Here is a 21452-nt window from a genome sequence, read left to right as displayed (position 1 = left end):
CAGTAAAGCTAATTTTCTGCCGTTATTGTGCTGAGATACACAGACGCAGTGCAAAGCTGTAGTATTATAGGCCCATAGTGCAAGCCTCGACATTATGCGTAAGCTGTTTTTCTATAGGAGGGCATGTGGCAGCGGAATCTCTACATGAATGGCTCCCTCAGCACAGCCCACAAGAGAGGGCGAGAGTGGAGGAGAGACGGAGAGAAATAGAAAGTCAAGATGACAAACGGAGAGAGAAAGACAGAGAGGGAGAGAGAGCCAGAATGAGGGAGGGAGAAAATGAGAGATAAGGAGAAATATAGAGACGTTCACAACAGTATTGCAGCATTAGCAGAGAGCCTGAGGAGGCGGTAAGCGGCTCAATAGACAAAAACCCACGTAATCCTATAGTCACTGAGACGAGCACAAATTCAAAAAAATTAACATGAAAGAAAAACATGCCATTTTGAAGTCCCATGAGTGATTGATCAGTGTGGCTACTGTACCGTACTTTGTAGTAGTAGATTTGTTTCATTTAATTCAGACTAAATTGATACTGCTGTCTAATGTACTGTATAGCAGTGGTTCCCAAATTGACACTTATTAGCCCGCGGACCCCCATTTGAAAAGATAAGCCAGGGACCCCCATAAGAGAAGATTTTTACGGCTCTAGCAGTGATTCTCAACCATTTTAATTTCAAGGACGCCCAGTTTGACATGCATTAGGCTACGGACCCCCATATAATGGCATTTATATCTCTGGGACCCCAATTCATATTGTAAAATCAATGTTAATTTAACTCTGAGAGTGTACAAATGGAACCAAATGGACCCGTTAGAGACACATAAGGGTCCATTTGGTTCCTATATCATCATTTAGCTGGGGACCCCCTGGAACCCCCTCAAGTACCCCTGGGGGTCCCCGGACCCCACTTTGAGAACCAATGCTGTATAGTCTACTCTACTCTACTACTCTATTACTCTAACACCGTTCATTTTCGGTGTGTGACGCCGTCATAAAATGGAGTATATAGATTACGTAAGCATCATACTGTATACGGATATATACATATTTATAGTTTGGTGAGAAGCCATGACATATCCCTGTTACCATGACATATCCCTGTTACACGGGAGCACTGACGAAACACCCTATTTTTCTGCCAAACACTTGGAGCCAAACAGGCAAGTGGAGGTACACCACCTCCAGTCCCAAGTCTAAACCCACCGACACCATAATGCCATAGCGAACTAAGGCGTACACACACACACACACGCGCGCGCGCACACACACACACACACGCACACACCCACACACAAACGCAGCACACACATACAGAGGATGTAAGGGATCATGATTCTTTCACTGTTTTTTTTATCCACCTATGTTCTCTCGTGGTCTCTGGAGACCTGAATTATTTATCTTACATGAAGAAAGGAACAGGGTGGAATGAACATGCATGCATGCACGCACACACACACACACACACACACACACACACACACACACACACACACACACACACAAGCACACACACACAAGCACAAGCACACACGCGCGCGCACGCACATACACACACTGTGAGTCTCATATCTCACATCGTCTCAGTCTTCAACTATAACACACAGTTCTGGCGCGTGCACACGCACATACACCTGCACACACAATCACATGCTAACATTTGTCTGAACAAGCACTCTCTAGCTTAGATGCTAACATAAAGATTGGTTTCTATATTAGGACCACTGGTCTGCATGACTTATTTGAAGAGTGAATGAGAGACGACAGAGTGAGACAGAGAGAGAGAGAGAAAGGGAAAGAGTGCGAGACTGAGAGAGAGAAATAGAGCAGAGTTCCAATGTTCACATCAGGAGAAATTCAATTAATGTAGTTGTACATTGATTACACAGAGCTACTGCTTAATTACACCATCTAACGACCGAACATAGCAGATCTACAAGCTCACAATGCGTTGCATCACGACACATTATGAGCTTGTAGTTCATCGTCTGTGTACTGTAAATCAGGCTTACTGATCCATGAAGATCGATCATGATCAAATTTAGCGCATCGATCCGACTGGTCTTCAAAATTGTAAAAGCAGATTTGCCCGAAATGCCCCCTATACCCGCATATCTGTATAAATACCTCCAAAAAGTTAGTAACACCCACAGTCACGAAACTAGAGGGAACGTAAACAACAATCTGGTACCACCCACCCATAAAACAAACATGGTCAAATTCTCCTTCTACAGCACGGCCACCCAGGTATGGAATAGTCTAACCCCTTCCCTCAAAAAATGCAGTTCGCTGGGCTCATTTAAAACAGCCCTAAAAAAAAGAGGAGGTAGTACCAGTTTCCCGGTAGACAGACGACCCCCCCCCTCCCCTTTTATTTTTTGTACATATTTTTTGTTTTAGTTTTTTCATGCTTTTTGCTTTTTTTGTTATTGTTATTTTCTCTGTATTTTTGTGTTGATATTTGAACTGTTTGGTCCACAAGGACCTTTTTGGACGGACCTTTTAGACAAAAGTATTATAAATGTAATTGTGATGTTTTACATTATTTTTGCCTGATAAAAATGTCAATCAATTTCAATCAATTGATAGTCCATGATCAACATTTGCTGGTTCATAATACATCAATAAATCAAACAAACATACATCAACAATAATATTTTTGATGTAGACATATTCTATAACACTGGAAAACCCTAGGTCGACCCTACGTCCTGGCTAAATGTAAACCCTATATACTTGACTGGATTCCCCAGGTCTCTATACTAGGTCTGCTCTTTTTCCCCCTGTACATCAAATGGCTTTGCTAAAAATAGCCAATCTACAAGCCCACAATGCATTGCAACGCCACTGCACATGCAAAACAAACTGCATATATTGTACTTTGTACATATTTTACTTGCATTAAGTGCATACTTTTTACTGCATATTCTATACATCTGGTTACTTAATTATTCTCTGTTCATATTCTATACACTCCCCCTTGCTGCTAAAAGGATTTACCTTTACTTATCTTTTTTTTAAACCTATATTATTTTTATATATAGTATTAGTATCTTGTTGTTATATATTGTTATTTTTGTTGTTAGGACTGCAACAACACCAATTTGCTGCTTGGACTTGTATGACTGAGTGACAAATAAATAAATCTTCTTGGATATTGAATGGCTGTTTCTATGCGTCTAAAATAGAACGTTCAAAGAAACAGTGTAAAATACACGTATTAGCAGTCATTTTATCAACAGCATATTATACGTGATGCTAAACTACGATGTCATATGTCAAATGTAATTTATTAAAACTAGTCCATACCCGGTCGACGCATCTGTGGGGGGATATGCGCACATGATCTGGCAACCCGGGAGGCGACATTCTTTCACACAAAAACGCAAACAGCTGAGATTTGGTGATATCGAAAAACAGGCTTCGCAGTTCCGTGGGCATGGTAATGGTCAATGGCTGTGTGCAAATTCAGATCAATTGCTCCAGCCACTGAGGAGAACCGGGCAGAACAATTTTGGCCTCACACCACTACACCATGCACCCACTACGGAGGTTTGTCAAATTATAGGAGGATAATGGTCTTAACAGATATTCACAATACTGCATTGTTACCTGATTTACAACTGTGACCTGCTTACTGATTTACATTTGTGACCTTCTTAACTATAAAGAATATAAACATCATGACATCAGCTGGCATCAGCATCTGGCATCAGCGTCATGTTTCAGACAAAAAGGAGACAGGTGAAGACTCTGCTCATCAAGTGTGTATGGTGACAGTTCAAGTGTGTGTGTGTGTGTGTGTGTGTGTGTGTGTGTGTGTGTGTGTGTGTGTGTGTGTGTGTGTGTGTGTGTGTGTGTGTGTGTGTCGGTGTGGTTACTTCCAGGTGTCGCCTATCCACTGATTGCTTGGTGCCAATCGTCAGCCCTTCCCATGATTGGTTGGGGTTTCCTACTTAAAGGCACCAAACACCTGCTGTGGCTTATTATTGTAGTGCCTGCTTGTTTCCACTGTTTGTGTATAATTTACCATTTCTACTTGTTAACTTCATTAAGCTTACAGGTGTGTAAGTATTTCTGAAGGTATATAGTTAGTGGTGGTTTGGGTCCACCTTTTGAACTGTTTGAACCTACTAATGTTAACAGTCCTCAGAGCGAGATCAGTCTTTGGGTGACTGTTTGGTTTGCTACTGCTAAATCAGTTTGACACAACTTAACTTTGATCAAACAGATCAGTAGTAAACTGGAGATACAGGCACTAGCTTCTTGTACAAAGCCAACTTCTGATGTAGATTAGATTTCTATTATACATTTTTGGTGTTGGATAGGTTAGTTAAGAAGTTTAAAAGCAAGGTTAGTTTTTTTGTTTTATTTGTTGTTTTGTGCCAGGTACTATTTTGTAATTGATGTTAAAAACCCTGTGTAAAATAATGTCTACAAATGATTCATTGTAAAATCATGCAAATCTGAAAATTAATGGTCAATAAAAACCAGACCTCACTTTCCAACGCCCATGTGACAATCCTTTATTCCCTAGATGATAGGCTTGTAACAGGAAAGTACATGTAACTTGGTAAATTATAAACCAATGTACATTCACCTTTACCGACCATACAGTAACTATAATTTTGTGGCGAATTAAACAGGGGGGAGTTGGTGATCTGGGGGCCCACGGTAAACACAGGTATGGGCCCTCCTCACCCCCTATTCTCACCCTTTTGTACAAATATTCAACTAGCATCTTTTTACCAGGCCCTGCACAGCTGAGTAGAATTGCTGCAAAAGTCATCAGGCTATTATGTTTTATTTCATAAACAAAATAAATATGCACCCAGTTTAACAAAGATAACGTAAGATAAACCTTAAGCATGCCATTATTATAGACCCTGTCCACACTTCACTCACAGTTGTAAGATGAAATAATTGCATTCTTTTATGCTAAAAGGGAGTTAGAGAAAGAAAAATGAAGGGTTCCATGTGAGTGAGCGCCATACCATGTGTTTAAGTGCAGTTCATACGTTTATATTAAGAACATACTTATTAAAGAGGCAGTGCTACAGGCCTGTAATTGTTATATATCCTTATTTCCTATATCCCATTTTCTTCCAAGACATTTGCATTTATGTGTTAGAAAGCTGTATGTCTCTCCCCCAGAACTCACCACCTCCCAGCTCACTTTGCTAGTAAGGGGCATATGTAGCTTTAACAGTTACATACTAATAGTTAGACCTCTTTGATACCACAGGGGAAATTCAGTTTTCAGCTTCACCCAGCTGGTCAGACTCAGGCACAGGGAGGTAGCAGGATCAGGAATTAAGTGTCTTGCTCAGAGACACCTCGACACATTGCCGGGCAGGGAATCGAACCTGGGACCTTCGGTTTCCCAGGCAGCCTCTTTAACATTAAGCCACTCCCAGGCAACATAGCACTTTCTTTAAGGGTGGGATCAGAGGGCATTGTACTGATTAGTTTCACCTGTGCTTATTATGTATGACAGTCTGCACCTGTTTTAAGCTCTGTGTTTGCAGTTAGCTTTGCTCAATCCAGAGTTCTCTTGTCAAGTTAGTGTCAGTCTAGACAGCACTATTTTTGACTATTTAGTATTCTTACATTTTTTGATCATTGCCAGCCTGACTTCATTGTTCATTTTGCCTTCTACTTCAAGTAAAGTATTCCTGTTGGCTTTTTACCATCATCTCCTGGGTTTTGAACCAGATTTGCTCATCACTCAAATCAAGGCATAATGTTTAGTCAAAATGATCAGCTACTTAAGGACCTCACAGCGCAATTAAAGGCGCTAACCCTGGCTATACAAGCCAGACAAACCCACATCTCTGCTGCTCCAGCTGATGGTTCATCACCAGCTAGCCCTGCACCCTCTAAAGCCTGTAAGCCTCTGCGGGATAAACTGGACATCCAGCAGTCAACCTTTGAAGGGACTCGCCTGGCCATGTTTGGAGTGAAGCTTGGGGGATCCCAACAACACCGGCGCTCACAACTGCGTCTGCTGCCCAGCACCACAAAGTTCTTGCTGCCCAGCGCCAAACGGCCCCGCTGCCCAGCGCCACAGGGGCGCAGCTGCCCGCCACCCCACCTGAAACCTCACCAGCCCCCCCTCCCAGCCCTCTGCCAGACCGCTCGTCAGCCGCCCCTGCCGGCACACTCCCTGACCCCTCAGCGCCCCTCTAGTGGCACACGCCCTTGGTCCCACATCTCACTAGACTTTGTGACCGGTCTCCCATCATCTGGGGGCTCTACTGCCATCCTGGTTGTGCTAGACCAGTTTTCCAAGGCGGCCCATTTCATCCCAGTGGCCAAGCTTCCGTCGGCCGAGCAGACAGCCGAGTTAGTCATCCAGCATGTCTTTCGTCTCCATGGCATCCCCCGAGCTGTGTTGCTGCACCGGGGGACCCAGTTCACAACTGGGTTTTGGAAGGCTTTCTGTTCCCTTCTGGGCATGTCGTTAGGAAACCATCCTCAATCTAACAGCCAGAAAGAACGCGTTAACCAGGACCTTGAGACCATACTGAGGTGCTGTGTGTCATCCAATCCCTCCTCCTGGAGCCAGCATCTGACATGGGTGGAGTACGCTCACAACTCCCTGCGCTGCTCTGCCACTGGTCTCTCACCCTTCGAAATCCAGTATGGCTACCAGCCTCCCATTTTCCCTGAGCAGGAGAGTAAGGTGGGTGTTCCGGATGCCCAAATGTTCTTTCGGCGTTGCCATCAAGCCTGGAGAAAGGCCCAAAGAGCCCTGCGTGGTTCCTCCCCCAAGGCCCGGACAGCTCTGCAGGGCCAGGTTATTATAGTTTTTTATTTTTTATTAGTTTTATTTCTTTTTTTCTGACCTTTTCATGTATTTATAATTCGTTTTTGAAGTGGGCTTGCAGGTTTCGTTAAATGTTTTTCAAAAGGCTTAGTTTTTCTTGTATTTGTCAAGTTGGTAATTAAAAAAGTTCAGAAAAATTGTGAAAATAGTCTATCTACAAGCTCACAATGCGCCGCATCGTGACGTGTTGTGAGCTTGTAGATCAGCTATTTTCACAATTTGCAAAGATTTAAAAAAATGTTTTAGAATATTAGGCTTATGTAGCTGCAAGCAACTCTTGGATGCTATTTTTAATATCTGCCATCTACAGTTGCAATAACAACCCTTGAGAGCCCATTCATTCAAACAGAAAAATCTGATCATATTCATTAAATGACGTTAAACTCTCCGAATTGCAGCTGTATGGAAAGCTTGGATTATCCTCTTATGTATACCTGCCTGGAATTTATTGACAGAAAGCAGCTCATAACATATCTATGGTGGATTTTTATGAAACAGAAACTTGGCAGATACAAAGAATAATCCAAGCTTCCGTACAGCTGCAATGTTGGTGAGTTGAATGTTGTTTAATACAATAAGATTGGACTTTTCTGTTTGGATGTGTGGGCTGTCAAGGGTTGGTATCGCAACTCTAGATTTCAGATATTAAAAATGGCATCTAAGAGTTGCTTGCTGCTAAGGCTTATGTATGAATCTCTTATGATTTTAGTTTGTTAGTCTTGTAAACGCAATACTATTTCAGATATTGTTTTATTTCAGTTAACCCATTAAGATCTGGAACGCATCTGTGTCACTTTAGATTTCTTTGGCTATTCAAAAATAGCAGATATACAAGCTCATAGCTTGTAAATCTGCTATGTCGATATTTTTCAAAAAACTGTTAGGATTTAGAAAACATTTTTAAGAAACGCCTCATGGGTTAACTAACTCTTCTAGTTTTCATTATTTATTTATTTTTTAAGTTAACTATAATAACCCAGCTGTGTGGTTCCTCCTCTCAGGGTCAGGCACGCCGTCATCGCCCAACAAGTTTTCAAGCTGGTCAGAGGGTATTCGTCTCCACCACTGAATTCCCCCTTCGAGTTGCACCCCAGTTCATCGGTCCCTTCAGGATTTTGAGGAAGATCGGTCGCGCAACCTATCGCCTCTTACTGCCCCGGTCTTGGCGGCTCCGCCCCGTTTTCCACATCTCTCGTCTGAAGCCGGTAGATCCCTGTCCCACCATGACTATGTCCCCTGCAGCAAAACCGCCACTGCCACCTCCTCATCAGGTCGTCGGTGGCCGGCCAGCCTACCCGGTGGAGCGGATTCTGACCAGTCGCCGCCGGCGTAGGAAGCAGTATTTGGTCGACTGGGCGGGGCATGCACCCCGACGGCGCTCCTGGGTTCCGGCTTGGGCTATCCTCGATCCTGGGCTCATCAGGGAGTTTCATAAGCGTTTTTGATCCATGCTTGCCCTGACCCTGTATGCCTGCCTGCTGCTTTAAGTAAACTATGCCTGGTAGCTTTACCACTGTCTCCTGCGTGTCATTTGTTTTTGTTTTTTCTGCAATGAGTCTACTTACCTGCACCTTTTTTTTTTTTTTTTTTTTTTTTTTCTCAAAGGAAAATACACTGGTAGAAGTTTGATTTGTGTAGTTGCCTTGCCATGATGTGACTATTAGAGATGTCCTCAACATTTGCTCCTTGGTTAGAAATATTGATAGCCTATTTCAAATTGTCTCCTCGTTCATTTCACGGTGAAACAGGTCTCAATCACTTTTGGCACAAACAAATGCATACAGTAAGTATTCTGCCAATACTGTATGCATATTACAAAACGTTTTAATTTTTTCTTTTAAGATGTCACGTTCCTGTTTATTACCATTTGAAGATCTGGATTCAGTCCCGCTCTTCCTAATTCAAATTGTAAAATCAACATGAAGGTGACATTTAAAAAAAAGTTGTCGGGTTTGCAAAGTTACATATTGGCAGAATCTGCTTTGTTTGGGTTCATGTGCCAAAACGGTGGCTTTGAGACCTGGCTATTTCACTGTGCAATCTAAGTCGAGGAGGAGCCTATTTTGGAATATCAATTTCTAAACGGAACCAACTCTTAAAGATACCATGCCAATACTTGGAGTCACATTATGTCAAGTTAACAACCCAACCCCCAGGATAAGCTAGATGGTGCACGCCCATCCTCTCTTCAGTGTCCAGTTCTGGACAAAGGGCAGATCAACAAAAAACATCCTGCACACTGGTTATTCTCAGCTCCACTTGTTTATTTTCTGTTTAATGTTTCATTCACAAGATCTTAATTCATGGTGATCGAAATGTTGCAACCGCAAATAATCGGAGTTGAGAACCAGTGTGCAGATTAAACCAAACACAATCCAAATCTCTAAAGCAGGGACTCAGGGACTCAAATGTTACAGGTTTATAGCTCTACAGGTCCATGAATTTAAAAGGTTTGAGAACCAATTCTCTATAACTGTACCAGATACATGCCTGATGTAAAACCCTTAAATGCCAACCTTGTGAAACTGCAGTACAATCTAACTGGAGGACACCAATTGCGTCCCCACTTTGACATGCCATCCCCCATCAACTGGTTCTATGTCCCAATTTGTATGAAAATGTGGCCCATGATGGACGCACACATACATTTAGCTGCTGTGTGTTGGTTATCTTTGACCAGATACATTTGATATAGCATGCACAAAATAATGAATTTCACCCACTGTTTTACACATGTAAACCTATGATGTGACAACCTATGATGATTCTACATTTGTGGTGGTTAACTTGGCTAACATTATCTTAGTCCAGGGGCCAACACTGATATTTTCACAAATTGGTACCACCTGAGGTGGCCGTAAAGTTTTTGTATTTTTGTATTCCTACATGTCTCTAGTTTATATTTTGGTATGATACATCTTCCAATTCAGTAGCTTAATGGCAGTTATCACTACCTACTGGCTAATGTATCCGGTAGGAGACACAAAGTAGAATCTTTGTGTCTCCTACCGGAAATACACCCGGGCATCAAATTATTGCGACAAAAAACAAAATATATCCATGTATTCAAGGCTTCATGGGGTGTGCAATTGATAGGAGATGAAGTTGCTGCTGTAGTCCTTCCTTGGTTGGAGACAGCAGCAGCAGGTCATCTGCGAAAAGTAAGCATTTGATTTCTGTGTTTGCCAAGGGGATGCCTGGAGCTGTAGACTGTTCTAACGTTTTTGCTAACTCGTTGATATATATGTTGAAGAGTGTTGGACTCAGGCTGCATCCCTGTCTAACTCCTCGGCTTTGGGGGGAAAAAGTCTGTGTGCTTTTCGCCTATTTTAACTGCGCATTTGTTGTTTGTGTACATTGATTTTATGATGTCATAGGTTTTCCCCCCTATGCCACTTTCCCAACAGTTTGTACATCAGACCCTCATGCCAAATTGAATCGAATGCTTTTTTGAAGTCGACAAAGCAGGAGAATAATTTGCTTTTATTTTTGTTTATTTGGTTGTCAATTAGGGTGTTCAGAGTGTAAATGTGGTCTGTTGTGCGATATTTTGGTAGAAAGCCAATTTGTGATTTGCTCAGGACATTGCTTTCTGTGAGGAAGTTTAGGATTCTGTGGTTGAGGATCATGCAGAGGATCTTTCCGAGGTTGCTGTTTACACAGATCCCGCGGTAGTTATTTGGGTCATATTTGTCTCCACTTTTGTGGAGTGGCGTTATCAGCCCTTGATTCCATGTGCTGGGGAAGATCCCAGAGCTGAGCACGATATTTAGGAGTTTTAGTATGGCCATTTGGAATTTGATGTCGGTGAATTGTATCATTTAATCTAGAATACCGTCTGCCCCACAGGCCTTCTTGGTTTTAAGTGTTTTTATTTTGTCTTGTAGTTCTTTTGGGTTGATTTGGGAATCTAGTGGATTCTGGTAGTCTTTTACGGCTGACTCTAGGTTTTGTAGTTTATCTTTTATTTGTTTTTGCTCTTTGTTCTTCTCGATTGGGCCAAAGAGGCTAGAAAAATGATTCACCCATATATCTCCATTTTGGATGGGTAGTTCGTCCTGTTTTAGCTTTTTAAGTCTGTTCCAGTTTTCCCAGAAGCTGTTTTTCTGTATGGAATCTTCGATATGTTGCAGTTGGTTTCTAACATGTTGATCTCTTTTTTCTCTTACTGTATTTTTGTATTGTTTCAGTGTTTCCCCATATTGGAGACGTGTGTTGTCTCTAGTCAACTGAACTGTCTGACATGAGGACTTTACTTTGTATAGCACATTTCAACAAGGCATTTCAATGTGCTTTACACAGAACATCAAGCAAAAGAAACACAATAAAATTATAAAATGACATTAGGATACATAAAACAAAAGAAGTAAAAATTACAGAAAAAAAGAAAAAAGTTAGTTACAGTGCAGAGGAAAAAAGTGTAAGGATTTAAGAACTGGAGTGATATGCTCCACTTTCTTGGTATTCGTAGAATCAGATGAAGACACATCGGAAACAGTCTGCGTCTGCAATAAAAGGGCACCAAGTGCATGTGTGATCCAGTACTTGTGATGACATAATCAGATTGGTGAACAGACAATAATTTGCCAGCATTGTGATGCAATGTGCAGCAGCCTACTTCAGATTGTTTCATTTGCTGAGGTCACTGCAGCCAATGATGATGTAACACAACATCCTCTACTCCACATTAATTATTCTCTCACTCCTCTATGGTCACCTCTCTCTCTTTCTCTCTCTCTCTCCCATCTCTCAATTGCAGTCCATCCACTCTCACTTTCTGTCACTGTATTTTTGTTCCTCTAATTCCCTCTTCCACTTTCTCGTTTTATTTTGGTCTTCCTAATTGTTTATCTCTCTGTGATACCAGACATGTTGACATTCATTAACCTCACACTCAACTGATATAGCAGCTCACTGTTAGTGTTGGAGAGAGACAACCACACTAATCACATTGGACAGCAAAGAAATACCTTGCTTGCTGTTCTCTCTCTCTCTCTCTCTCTCTCTCTCTCTCTCACACACACACACACACACACACACACACACACACACACACACACACACACACACACACACACACACACACACACACACACACACACACACACACACACACACACACACACACACACTCTTCTGGCAGTCAAGTGTTGAGTTGAGCCTTAGCTTAATTTGTCAGTGTTTATCTTTGCTGGCAAGGGAGCCAGATGACTATGACTATGAAGCCTGATTATGCAACCACTTATCCTGCCACAGTTGAGACATGTGAGGCCTTGGTCAGAAGGCTGAAATGGTGCTGGATCAGCATGGAAGTGTCTTCGCACCATCTGTTGTTGGGTGCGTTTTTCCTCAAGGCGTGTGACCCCGTTGTGGCATAAAGAGTGCCAGAGTGGCCGATTTGCTGCAGCTGGCTCTAGATCATTGGGGTTGATGTTACACCTCTTCAGGGTTTCTTTCAGCTGGTCTTTATACTGCACTTTGGACCAACAGACTTTCTGCTGGCTGACAGGAGCTGTCCATAAAGCACCTGACGTGGCAAACGGCAGCTATGGCATCCGTGTGACAGATAGTATAGGGTTGCCTCGGTACCGATGGAGTCAGTGCGTTGGAGAATGTCACTGTGGGAACACAGTCCTGCCAGGTGATGCCAAGGATGCGTTGGAGGCATCTGAGCAGTAGCACACGCACGCATGCACACACACAGTGGATTTGATTGTTTATGTGGGATTATTATCAAGTTGAAGAAATAGTTTAGAGCAGGGGTGTTCAACAACTTTTAGGTTTGGGGCCAAATTGGTCAAAATACGACTGGGATACGACTTAGGCTATAGATTTGTATAGCTATATAGATTAATGAACTGTCGAACAATCTTTTTGCAATTGTTCTGGCTTTACATTAGCAGGGGTCTTCAACAGGGGGTCCAGGACCCCTGGGGCGTCCTCAGAGTTATTACAGGGGGCTGCCAAATCTTTGTGTGATAGGATAATTTCTAACCATTCGAACCCTAGCATCCCTATTCTGAGGAGAACTTTTGCCAAAAATAGCCGAACTACAAGCTCACAAATCCTTGCGCTGCGAGGCTTTGTGAACTTGTAGATCGGCTATTTTCGGCAAAGAGGTTTGGTGTAGAGGGGGAAAAAATCAGGCCAAGTACAGAGTGAAAGGTCAAGTTTACCAAGTATTGAGAGTTTAAGTGGTTAATTGTCTGAAAATACACATTCACGTGAAGCCAACATACACTGATGATTTTGTTGTCAAACAAGTCTATGAAGCTATCTATTAAAAAGTTCATTCTGCAACACAATTTTATACAATATGTAGTGGGGGGTCCCTGCTTCATCTCGTTAAGGGGTCCTTGACCTGAAACACGTTGAAGACCCCTGCTTTATAGGCATAGTGTAGACTAGAGAGACATGCAGCAAAGGTTCGCCAGGCCGGACATTGAACCAGGAACTCCCTGTCAGGCATCAGCGTTTATGTGGTATGTGCCTTAACCACTCAGCTCTCAGTGCCCCATGTAACCCTTTTTTTTGAGAGTCCACTAGTGGTATTTAAATGTGGGACATTCTAATACATGCATTACTTTGTCCTAGTAAATCTGCTGACTCTACCGAATATTCTGCACAAGCAGCACATTGTGAATTATTGCACTCCTTAATTAATTTCTGCGCACTATTACTGTGGATGATTGTTTTACTATAATTCTGTCCATGTGATATGGTGGACAGCACACTGAGATATAAAGTTGATAGTACAATTAGACTCTTACTGTCACTTCACTTACATACATTCTTTTTTTTTTTCTTGTTGTCCTCAGGTTCCTGCTGTAGAGTGCAAAAAGTCCAAATGCTGTCAAGTCAGTGTGGTCTGGGGCACCCTAGGTAGCTCACCTGTAGCGCATGCCATAACGTCTGGGGCACCCTTGGTAGCTCACCTGTAGCGCATGCCATAACGTTTAGTTGTGTATCTGGCCTGGGTTCAAGTCCAGTCTGAGGCCTTTTGCTACTCTCTTTCCCAGTTTCATGTCTTTCTCCCACTAACGACTTTCAATAAAAGCCTGAAAAAGTTCCTAAAAATATCTTTAAAATACATACAGTATGACATTAGTTTATTTCATAACCCTGTGCAGTATCCTACTGTACTGTATGGAGTGCATTGTTTGCATTGATTTCATAGTCTGATTGATCAGCCTGGTTGACATGCTCTGGCTGCATGCTCTAACTCGGGTTGTCAACCTGTGGGTTGGGACTCCCAGGGGACTCCCCACATGATTTTGGGGGGTTCCCAGATGACAGTAAAGCGACGATTTAAGGACTTTTAATGCCTAATCCCAAAAAAGAAAAGAAATGAAATGGAAAAAAGACTAATACTGCATCAAAAGTAATCAACAAACTATACTATAAAAACTGGTCAGACATTATATTTTCACAATATTTATCTGTGGAACCGAGTCAAACTAAACGTAATGGCTCAATTCTAAGTGCTTGTCGGGGTGGGAGATCCCCAGTTCAAGTATGATTATTTTGTGGGGTCGACTCGTGGCCTGAATAGGTTGAGAACCACTGCTCTAACTACTTATTTTTATGTCAATTTGGACAGATATGGAGGCTGCTGTCATTTAAACTCCCGGGCTGATCCCAGTCCGCCCCTGCTCTACAAAGTCCTCAGTGACAGATGCATGAGCACACAAATAAATAAGCCCAGCTGAGCTTTATAACTCATTGGGAACTCAATTCTTATAGAGAAGGCACTTAAACTTTTTCTTTTAGTTGACTGAAAAAAATATCCTGCAAGGTCCCTGATTCGCTCTGCCTCGCAGTGTTCGGTGCAGCGCACCGTAGGTGAGAAGACGCAAGCGGGGCCCTCACAATATGTGTTTATACACAGCCGGTGTTTACCTGCCGCCTCCATTGTTTTCATGCTCACACAATGGCAGCTTCGCCAGCGCGGCGGAGACAAGGAGAGAGAGAGAGAGAGAGAGCGGCTGCCAAACACAGATAGAAGTGGACGTGAATATTTTCATTAAAATAGTCCCCACCAGTTTCTGTCAGAATTGTCTGTGCTTTTTTGTTGTGTTTAGCTCACACTCTAGCTGCTATTTTAGAGTGGTTGTTGTATATTTCATCTAACATACATACAGATGTTAGATGATTTCACTTCACAAGTACAGACAGAAGAGTGTATTCAGAGATGACTGTTGGCCCGAGCCAGGTGGGGGTTACAATTAGCATTCCCAATTGGGGAGACAGAAGGTCTAGGCATTTGTCATCACCCTTCCCTTCTTGGCCAATACAGTTGCAAATGTAGTGGGCCAGGAGGTGGGGTCCCACCTTTCAAGGTACCCATACAAGATCCGCCTACCTTCTTTAGATCTCAATGTGGCCACTGCTATAAAGATTGACTAAAATGTAAACTTAGTGTGTGTGCTACTCCAAGGCCGTGAGGCTGTTGGTTGGAGCTGAGGCTCCATGGAAAGCTGTTTGTACTATGAAATAAATCGGAGCCAAGTAACCTCACTGACTGGAGTGATGCCTCAATCCATTCTTCAACCCTTCATACACACCTCTGGAACATCTTATTAACTGCAATATGGCGTTGTTGGCAACTAAAAGTGCAGTAGAACCTGTACCAAATATAGTGAAGTCTGTGGTTTCAGATACCACATGGTCTCTGCCTGTCCAGTTAAAACAAAGTTAGTTTATATTTACCCTCTTCGCTGTGCCATATTTTGCAGTCAGGTAAAGTCTGCTTGCATCTCATCAACTTTTAGTCTGAGTTTGTTGCTGATCCTCCTTGGTCCTATCGCTACCCTGCCTCATCATTCATAGAGCTTACTAGATATCCTACTAAGATAGCCTAATGGATTGCCTATACTAGATGGCATACTAGATAGCCTACTGTATATCATACAACATAGCCTACTACATTCTTCCTTGGCTTACTGGGAGTGTGCGTGCGAAGTTTCCCTGCCGAACGGTCCAGCGGTGCTTTTAGCACGTTGTACAAAACGGGACCTTCCAGCAAACTTTGAAAGCCAATTGTTGTCAAACGGAATAGAATACGAAAAATCTGACAGATACATCTTGATGACATGACTACAGAGATAATGTGTACCAATTTGGGTGAGGTTTGGACAAAATCAGTTGGAGTAGTAGCAAAAACTGCTTGTTTTGCAAAGAAAACGCGACATGGCGGAAAACATGGTTAACATGAGTTCTGTAATGATCCAAGGAATCCAAGGGAAAATATGTGTTACTGTATGACCTACAGTTCAAGAGTTATAGGCCAAAATGTGAATCGGCCTATTATAGCACTACCATGAGGCCGATTTGAAAAATTTAGGGTGGCATTTCTTTCTTGGCTTAGTCGGAATGTGCGTGCAAAGTTTCACAGCAATCAGACGCTGCGTTCATGATTTGAGGCATTTTGTTCAAAACGGGCCACTCGTGCAAACTTTGGAAGCCAATCTTAGCCAATCAGGATGGAATATGAAATATCAGAAAGGTCCGACTTAATCATATGACTATCGAGGTAATGTGTACCAATTTGCGTGATGTTTGGACAAAATCTGTAGGAGTAATATAAAAAAAAGGTTTTGCCTTCAGCCTGGCAGAGACAAAAAAAACAGCACTTGGACTAAGTGCTGTTAATACATTATAAATATATTACTAATACATTAAATAAATAAATACACCAGTATAGGCTTAAGTATAATGTATCGACAACAATGGATATGAGGGCCCCGTCATCAGCAATAACAACAACTATGCAGCGATAGTGAATAAAGGGAACTTGAAAGGACACTTTCTGACAAACCACAATCATTTTACCTGCAGAGAAACTGAGACGAAGAAAAAAAGAAGTGAAATCTAACAGCAACACCAAGACAGTTTGTTTTCACAAGGCCATTAGATAAAGTTAAGGTGGCAACTTTTCAGCCGCGTATTGTGGGTTATATGAGAGGATATGAGAGGAACTGCTCACAATTTTGCCAATGAAAAAATATTTTTCCACGTGTTCATTGAAAGTCACCAAAACTGAATTACCCCTTTTCAAACCTGTTTACATAATGACGAATGGTTGCCATATGGTGTGCCACATCCACAAAGCAAATTTCCCCACCGTTTCTCCACTAACATTAGGCTATATTATTCTTCAGCAAGCACTGTGCAGGACAATACTGAATATGAAGGAGGTGATGATGTTGCTTTGAAGGTTGTGTGTTCCATTTGCGCACGCAAGTCTGCGTGACAACGGTGACAGATGACCACCTTGTTGCCTCTTTCCCAGTGTGTGCGTGTGTGATCTTGAATTTTAAAACCAAGAGGCCAAAATGTGTATAGCCTATGCTGTATGAAACAAGATCAAGTGCTAGCATAAGTTAGCCAACTCTGAGACCCTATGCAAGCAGGGACAGAGCCAGCTGTTCTTCCTGAGGAGGCTCAGCTCCTTCAACGTGTCCAATTGTCCTCTTACGGTCTACTAGGAGGGTGACATGAAAAAGCACCTGGTGAAGAAGGCTCTGTAGTGAGAGTTAAACTGTACAATCTGGGGGTGGTTGCGGAGGGGAGGGTGAGGATGAGGATGAGGAGCACCTTCAGCCACAAACTCATTGTCCTCCGACACAAGACAGCGGGATAATAAAAAAAAGTACTGCTAAGGAACAGTATAGATCTTTGATCAATAGGATGTTTAACAATTAAAAAATTATTATACATGTTGGTTAAAGGCAGCAGTGTGGGCATAGTTTGAGTCAGGTGGACTTGGGTTATATGTGTAAGACCAGCTGATTGCGACTAGACAAAATGTAAAACTCCATAATAACCAGTGGGTTTCCTGTGCTGAAGGGAACTGAATCCACACGATACGATACGATACGATACGACTGTTTACATATAGAATATTATCATTTATGGGCAGCTTTACTATACCTTTCCTGTGCTAAAGGGAACTGGATTTAAAATTTCACATTTTGTCATATTCTTTGTTCTGCTTTATGTAAAACTAGAGTTTCGGGGGGCTACGCCCCCCTCAACCCCAGCCGCGCACGGGGCCCAGCGTGGGCGCGTGTATATTGGGGTACCGAAATCGCCGGAGTAAAGCTGTCTAAAAGGAAAAAAAAAAAAAGAAAATTGGGGAAAAATGTTAATATTTATTCTTAACTTGGTGGTCCGCGGACCCCCTGGTGGTCCGCCGACCCCCTGTGAGTGTTGGGACCCCCGGGGACCCCCCTGGAACATGGCGGACCCCTTCGGCTGTTTATTTTTTTTTCATGCACGGTTTGCTTGTTTCTGTCGCTTGTTTTTGAAAACCTGGCATGAACGTGGCAACCCGACTGACATCACTGACGTATCCTTGGTATTTGTACTTCCGGGTTGCATAATGATGACATCACTGTCGAGTCCTTTGGTGTCATGGACCTATGATGACACCAATTTTTCTGTGTGTCTCTGCTCTTCTGTCATGTTGAGGGACTTCCTATAGACGGGTTTCCTGTTAGTAAACATGAGAGGAATATGACCGCGCAGAGGAGGGGGAAGCCTATGGGTGCGTTTGGAAATTACGCACCGGAGCACACTCGCCTATTAGTTTGTATTGGCCAGTGCGCTCACTGCCGCTCAGGGCTGTATTTTCGAACGCGCCTTTCACCCGGGCATGCGCAGATTGCGCATTCTGCTCTGTGATGACGTCGCGCGGAAATCCGTCTATAGAGCGCACCTCAAAAAACGCTTTCACCTTTACCCAGGGCCATAGGGGGCGCCACAAATGCAGAAAGTTGCACCAGATGTCATGTACTGTAAATGCTATTCTCCCAATGCAAGCCATGACAGCCCTGGGAAGGCAATCCAACCTGGTGGAGATATGTGCTCCCTGGAGGGCCAGGGGATAACACAAAATGGTCCTTCAATTACTTTTATTTAGGCCTGGATAGCATATTCAATTAATGCAGTTTGTATTCAGCCATTTCACTTGAGTTAGTAAGTCCAGCAGTTATATAGGCCCTACATGCACAGTCTACCTTACGCATTTGATTGTGTACATGAGTCCTATGTCCAACATCTTTTTCTCATCATTGACCGTTCTTCATGGACTTTGCAGTCTCTAACCAAAGGCTAGGGAGCCTAACGGGCCCTATAAGATATTACATAATAAACATACAGTGAAGAATGAAGATAATGTCCTATTATGGAAAACATCAGGCACCTTCAGGAATCCCCAGGACTACAGTTATGCACAGAGCCTGTGGTGGGAAATATGAAATTACTAATATGTATATGCCATTTTTTCTAAGCTTTCCAGAAACAATTCTTGGTCTGGTCTATGATAGCATTAAGGCCAAAGGCGCAGTTTCTTTCGTGCTGCACCCCAAGATAAAGGTGTTGGCCAGTTGTATAAACATGCTTGCATTTTCAACTTTTGCCCTCCCCAGGGGAGTGGTGACCCCTTCTTTGTGTGAATTCATGTTTGGGGCTAGTTACTGTCTTCTTTGTAACAGGACCCCTGACCAGTCCAACCCTCTGTCCTCACTTGTGAGATTGTAAACAATTGTGGTTTTGAGATATGTAGGGAAAAATGAGATCAGAGGAACACACTGAGGTCAGGGGAGGTGGAGGCTGAGGCCTTGCTACGCTATGTTACTGCTTTAGATCGATCAATTGATTGATTGATTGATTGAATAATTTTATTGACAGAGTTTTTCAAAAGTACAACAGTACAAAGGGTTGTTTCCATTGTGGTCCACAGTAACACTCAACACTCAATCTCAAGACAAACAACAAACACCTACAAATAATAATAATCATAATAATCATAATAATAATAACACATTGTAAAATATATATAACATAATATAATAATACATATTTATGTTATGCAGTATGTTACTAATTACTGCATGGTGGTTTTATGATTGTTCTATGCTCTGATCCTCCTCAATAAAACTGTCTATACTTTGCCCTGAGTGTAAATATGCAGTACGTTTTCCATAACAAGCCTATCAGGGTTCAGTGGATTCAGGTGTAGCTCATCCTCCTGACACAACCTCTGCCAGCCTGACCGCCTACACAGGAACAGAAGAAACACAGCACAAACAAACAATGAGCCGCATGCAGAGTGGGAGGGCTTTTCACAGTCTCTCATAGGCATGCAATACGTCTTCATGAGGTTATTTCTTGGACCTGCAGCCAACAAACAAAGACATAAGTGAAAATGCTCTGCCATTTTAATGAACAGTTGCTCATCCAACTGCTACCTCCAGTACTAATCACTGAGATTAGTCTGGGCGTCCTTGGTAATGGTCTGGCTCTATGGATCTTCTGTTTCCATCTGAAGCCCTGGACGAGCAGCACTGTCTTCTTATTCAACCTGACACTGGCTGACTTTCTGCTGATTGTGGCTCTGCCGTTCCGTGCAAGCTACTACCTGTCTGGGATGAAATGGACGTTTGGAGACACTTTCTGCAACATTAATCTCTTCATGGTGGCCATGAACCGCAGTGGAAGTATCATGTTCTTAATGGCTGTTGCTGTGGACAGGTATGTGCGTGTGGTTCATCCCCACCATCCCATCAATTCTTTGAGTATCTGCAAAGCAGTGTGCTGTGCAGTTGGACTGTGGGTGATCACCATCTCAATGACTGCTCATCTGCTGGCTATACCAAGAAAGAATATAACTGACTATCATTGTGAGAGCTTCACGGTTGAGGGTGAATTGATAAAGGGTGAGCCCAAACTTAAGGGGTTTAATCTGACATGGCATAGATCTGTGTTTGTATTCACCTTCTGGCTGCCACTGGCTGTAATACTTTACTGCACATTCCATGTCATTCATCATCTGAGAAGGAGACAGCTGGGTCAACATGCCAAGATCAAAAAGGCTCTGCGGTTCATCTCGGTAGTGGTGGCCGTCTTCATTATTTGCTACCTCCCAAGTAACATTATAAAGATACTGACCTGGATTGAGAGCGAAAGGCCTGAATCTGAAGGCTGCGATGTCCTGGAGGATCTGAACACAGCATTTTACATCGCCATCACCCTGACCTATCTTAACAGCACGTTGGATCCTATTTTCTACTACCTCTCCAGTCCTGCATTCCAGAAGATCTTCAAGAGAGTTATTATTCAAATAAGTCAAGCAGGGCACACTTCAGACCAAAAAACCTGAGAAACAGGCTCCAAGTCCATCAGCGATATACTGTCATTCGATCCACTGAGAACTGAGTACATGCTGTATGAATCGCATGTTTCTTGCTTTCCTCTGTTTATCAGAGCTGTACCCAAAAGCGTTGCTGATACGAACACTTTTGGCATCTGTCCAAATCTCCAAAGACTGTGAAGGGTCTTATAATGAGGACATTGCCCTTACTTTGTCCTGAAACCATTCAGTTTATCTATCTAGCCTACTATTGCACGATTGTGTTGTGTTAATGTTGTCTAGGAGGCTACTTTTCTGTCACAGCTATGGTTCCTGAACAGTTTTTATTGCTGTGTGCTGTCCATTGTGTCCATTACGTCAATGTTACTCGTAATTCTGTTTGCACAATACATTTTCCTAAAGGGATAGTAAAGTTCTGCCTGCCTGCCTGACTGAGCTGTTTCATCTTGTTTATGGATGTACTAACT

The 21452-nt window shown here is 42.7% G+C and overlaps 1 protein-coding gene across 1 annotated transcript; it reads left to right on the top strand.

Moving 5' to 3' along the window:
• Nucleotides 1-20040: 20040 nt before the first annotated feature.
• On the top strand, nucleotides 20041-20994 carry LOC311050497 (hydroxycarboxylic acid receptor 2-like; the record flags this gene model as incomplete). The annotated part of the gene is made up of 1 exon (XM_084064579.1): nucleotides 20041-20994. One exon carries the CDS (start codon nucleotides 20041-20043, stop codon nucleotides 20992-20994), a length of 954 nt encoding a protein of 317 aa, XP_083920705.1.
• Nucleotides 20995-21452: the final 458 nt, after the last annotated feature.

Source organism: Gymnoscopelus microlampas (genome assembly GCF_963454915.1).
Source record: "Gymnoscopelus microlampas genome assembly, chromosome: 8".
Lineage (NCBI taxonomy): Eukaryota > Metazoa > Chordata > Actinopteri > Myctophiformes > Myctophidae > Gymnoscopelus > Gymnoscopelus microlampas.
This window is presented reverse-complemented; position numbering and strand designations above follow the sequence as displayed.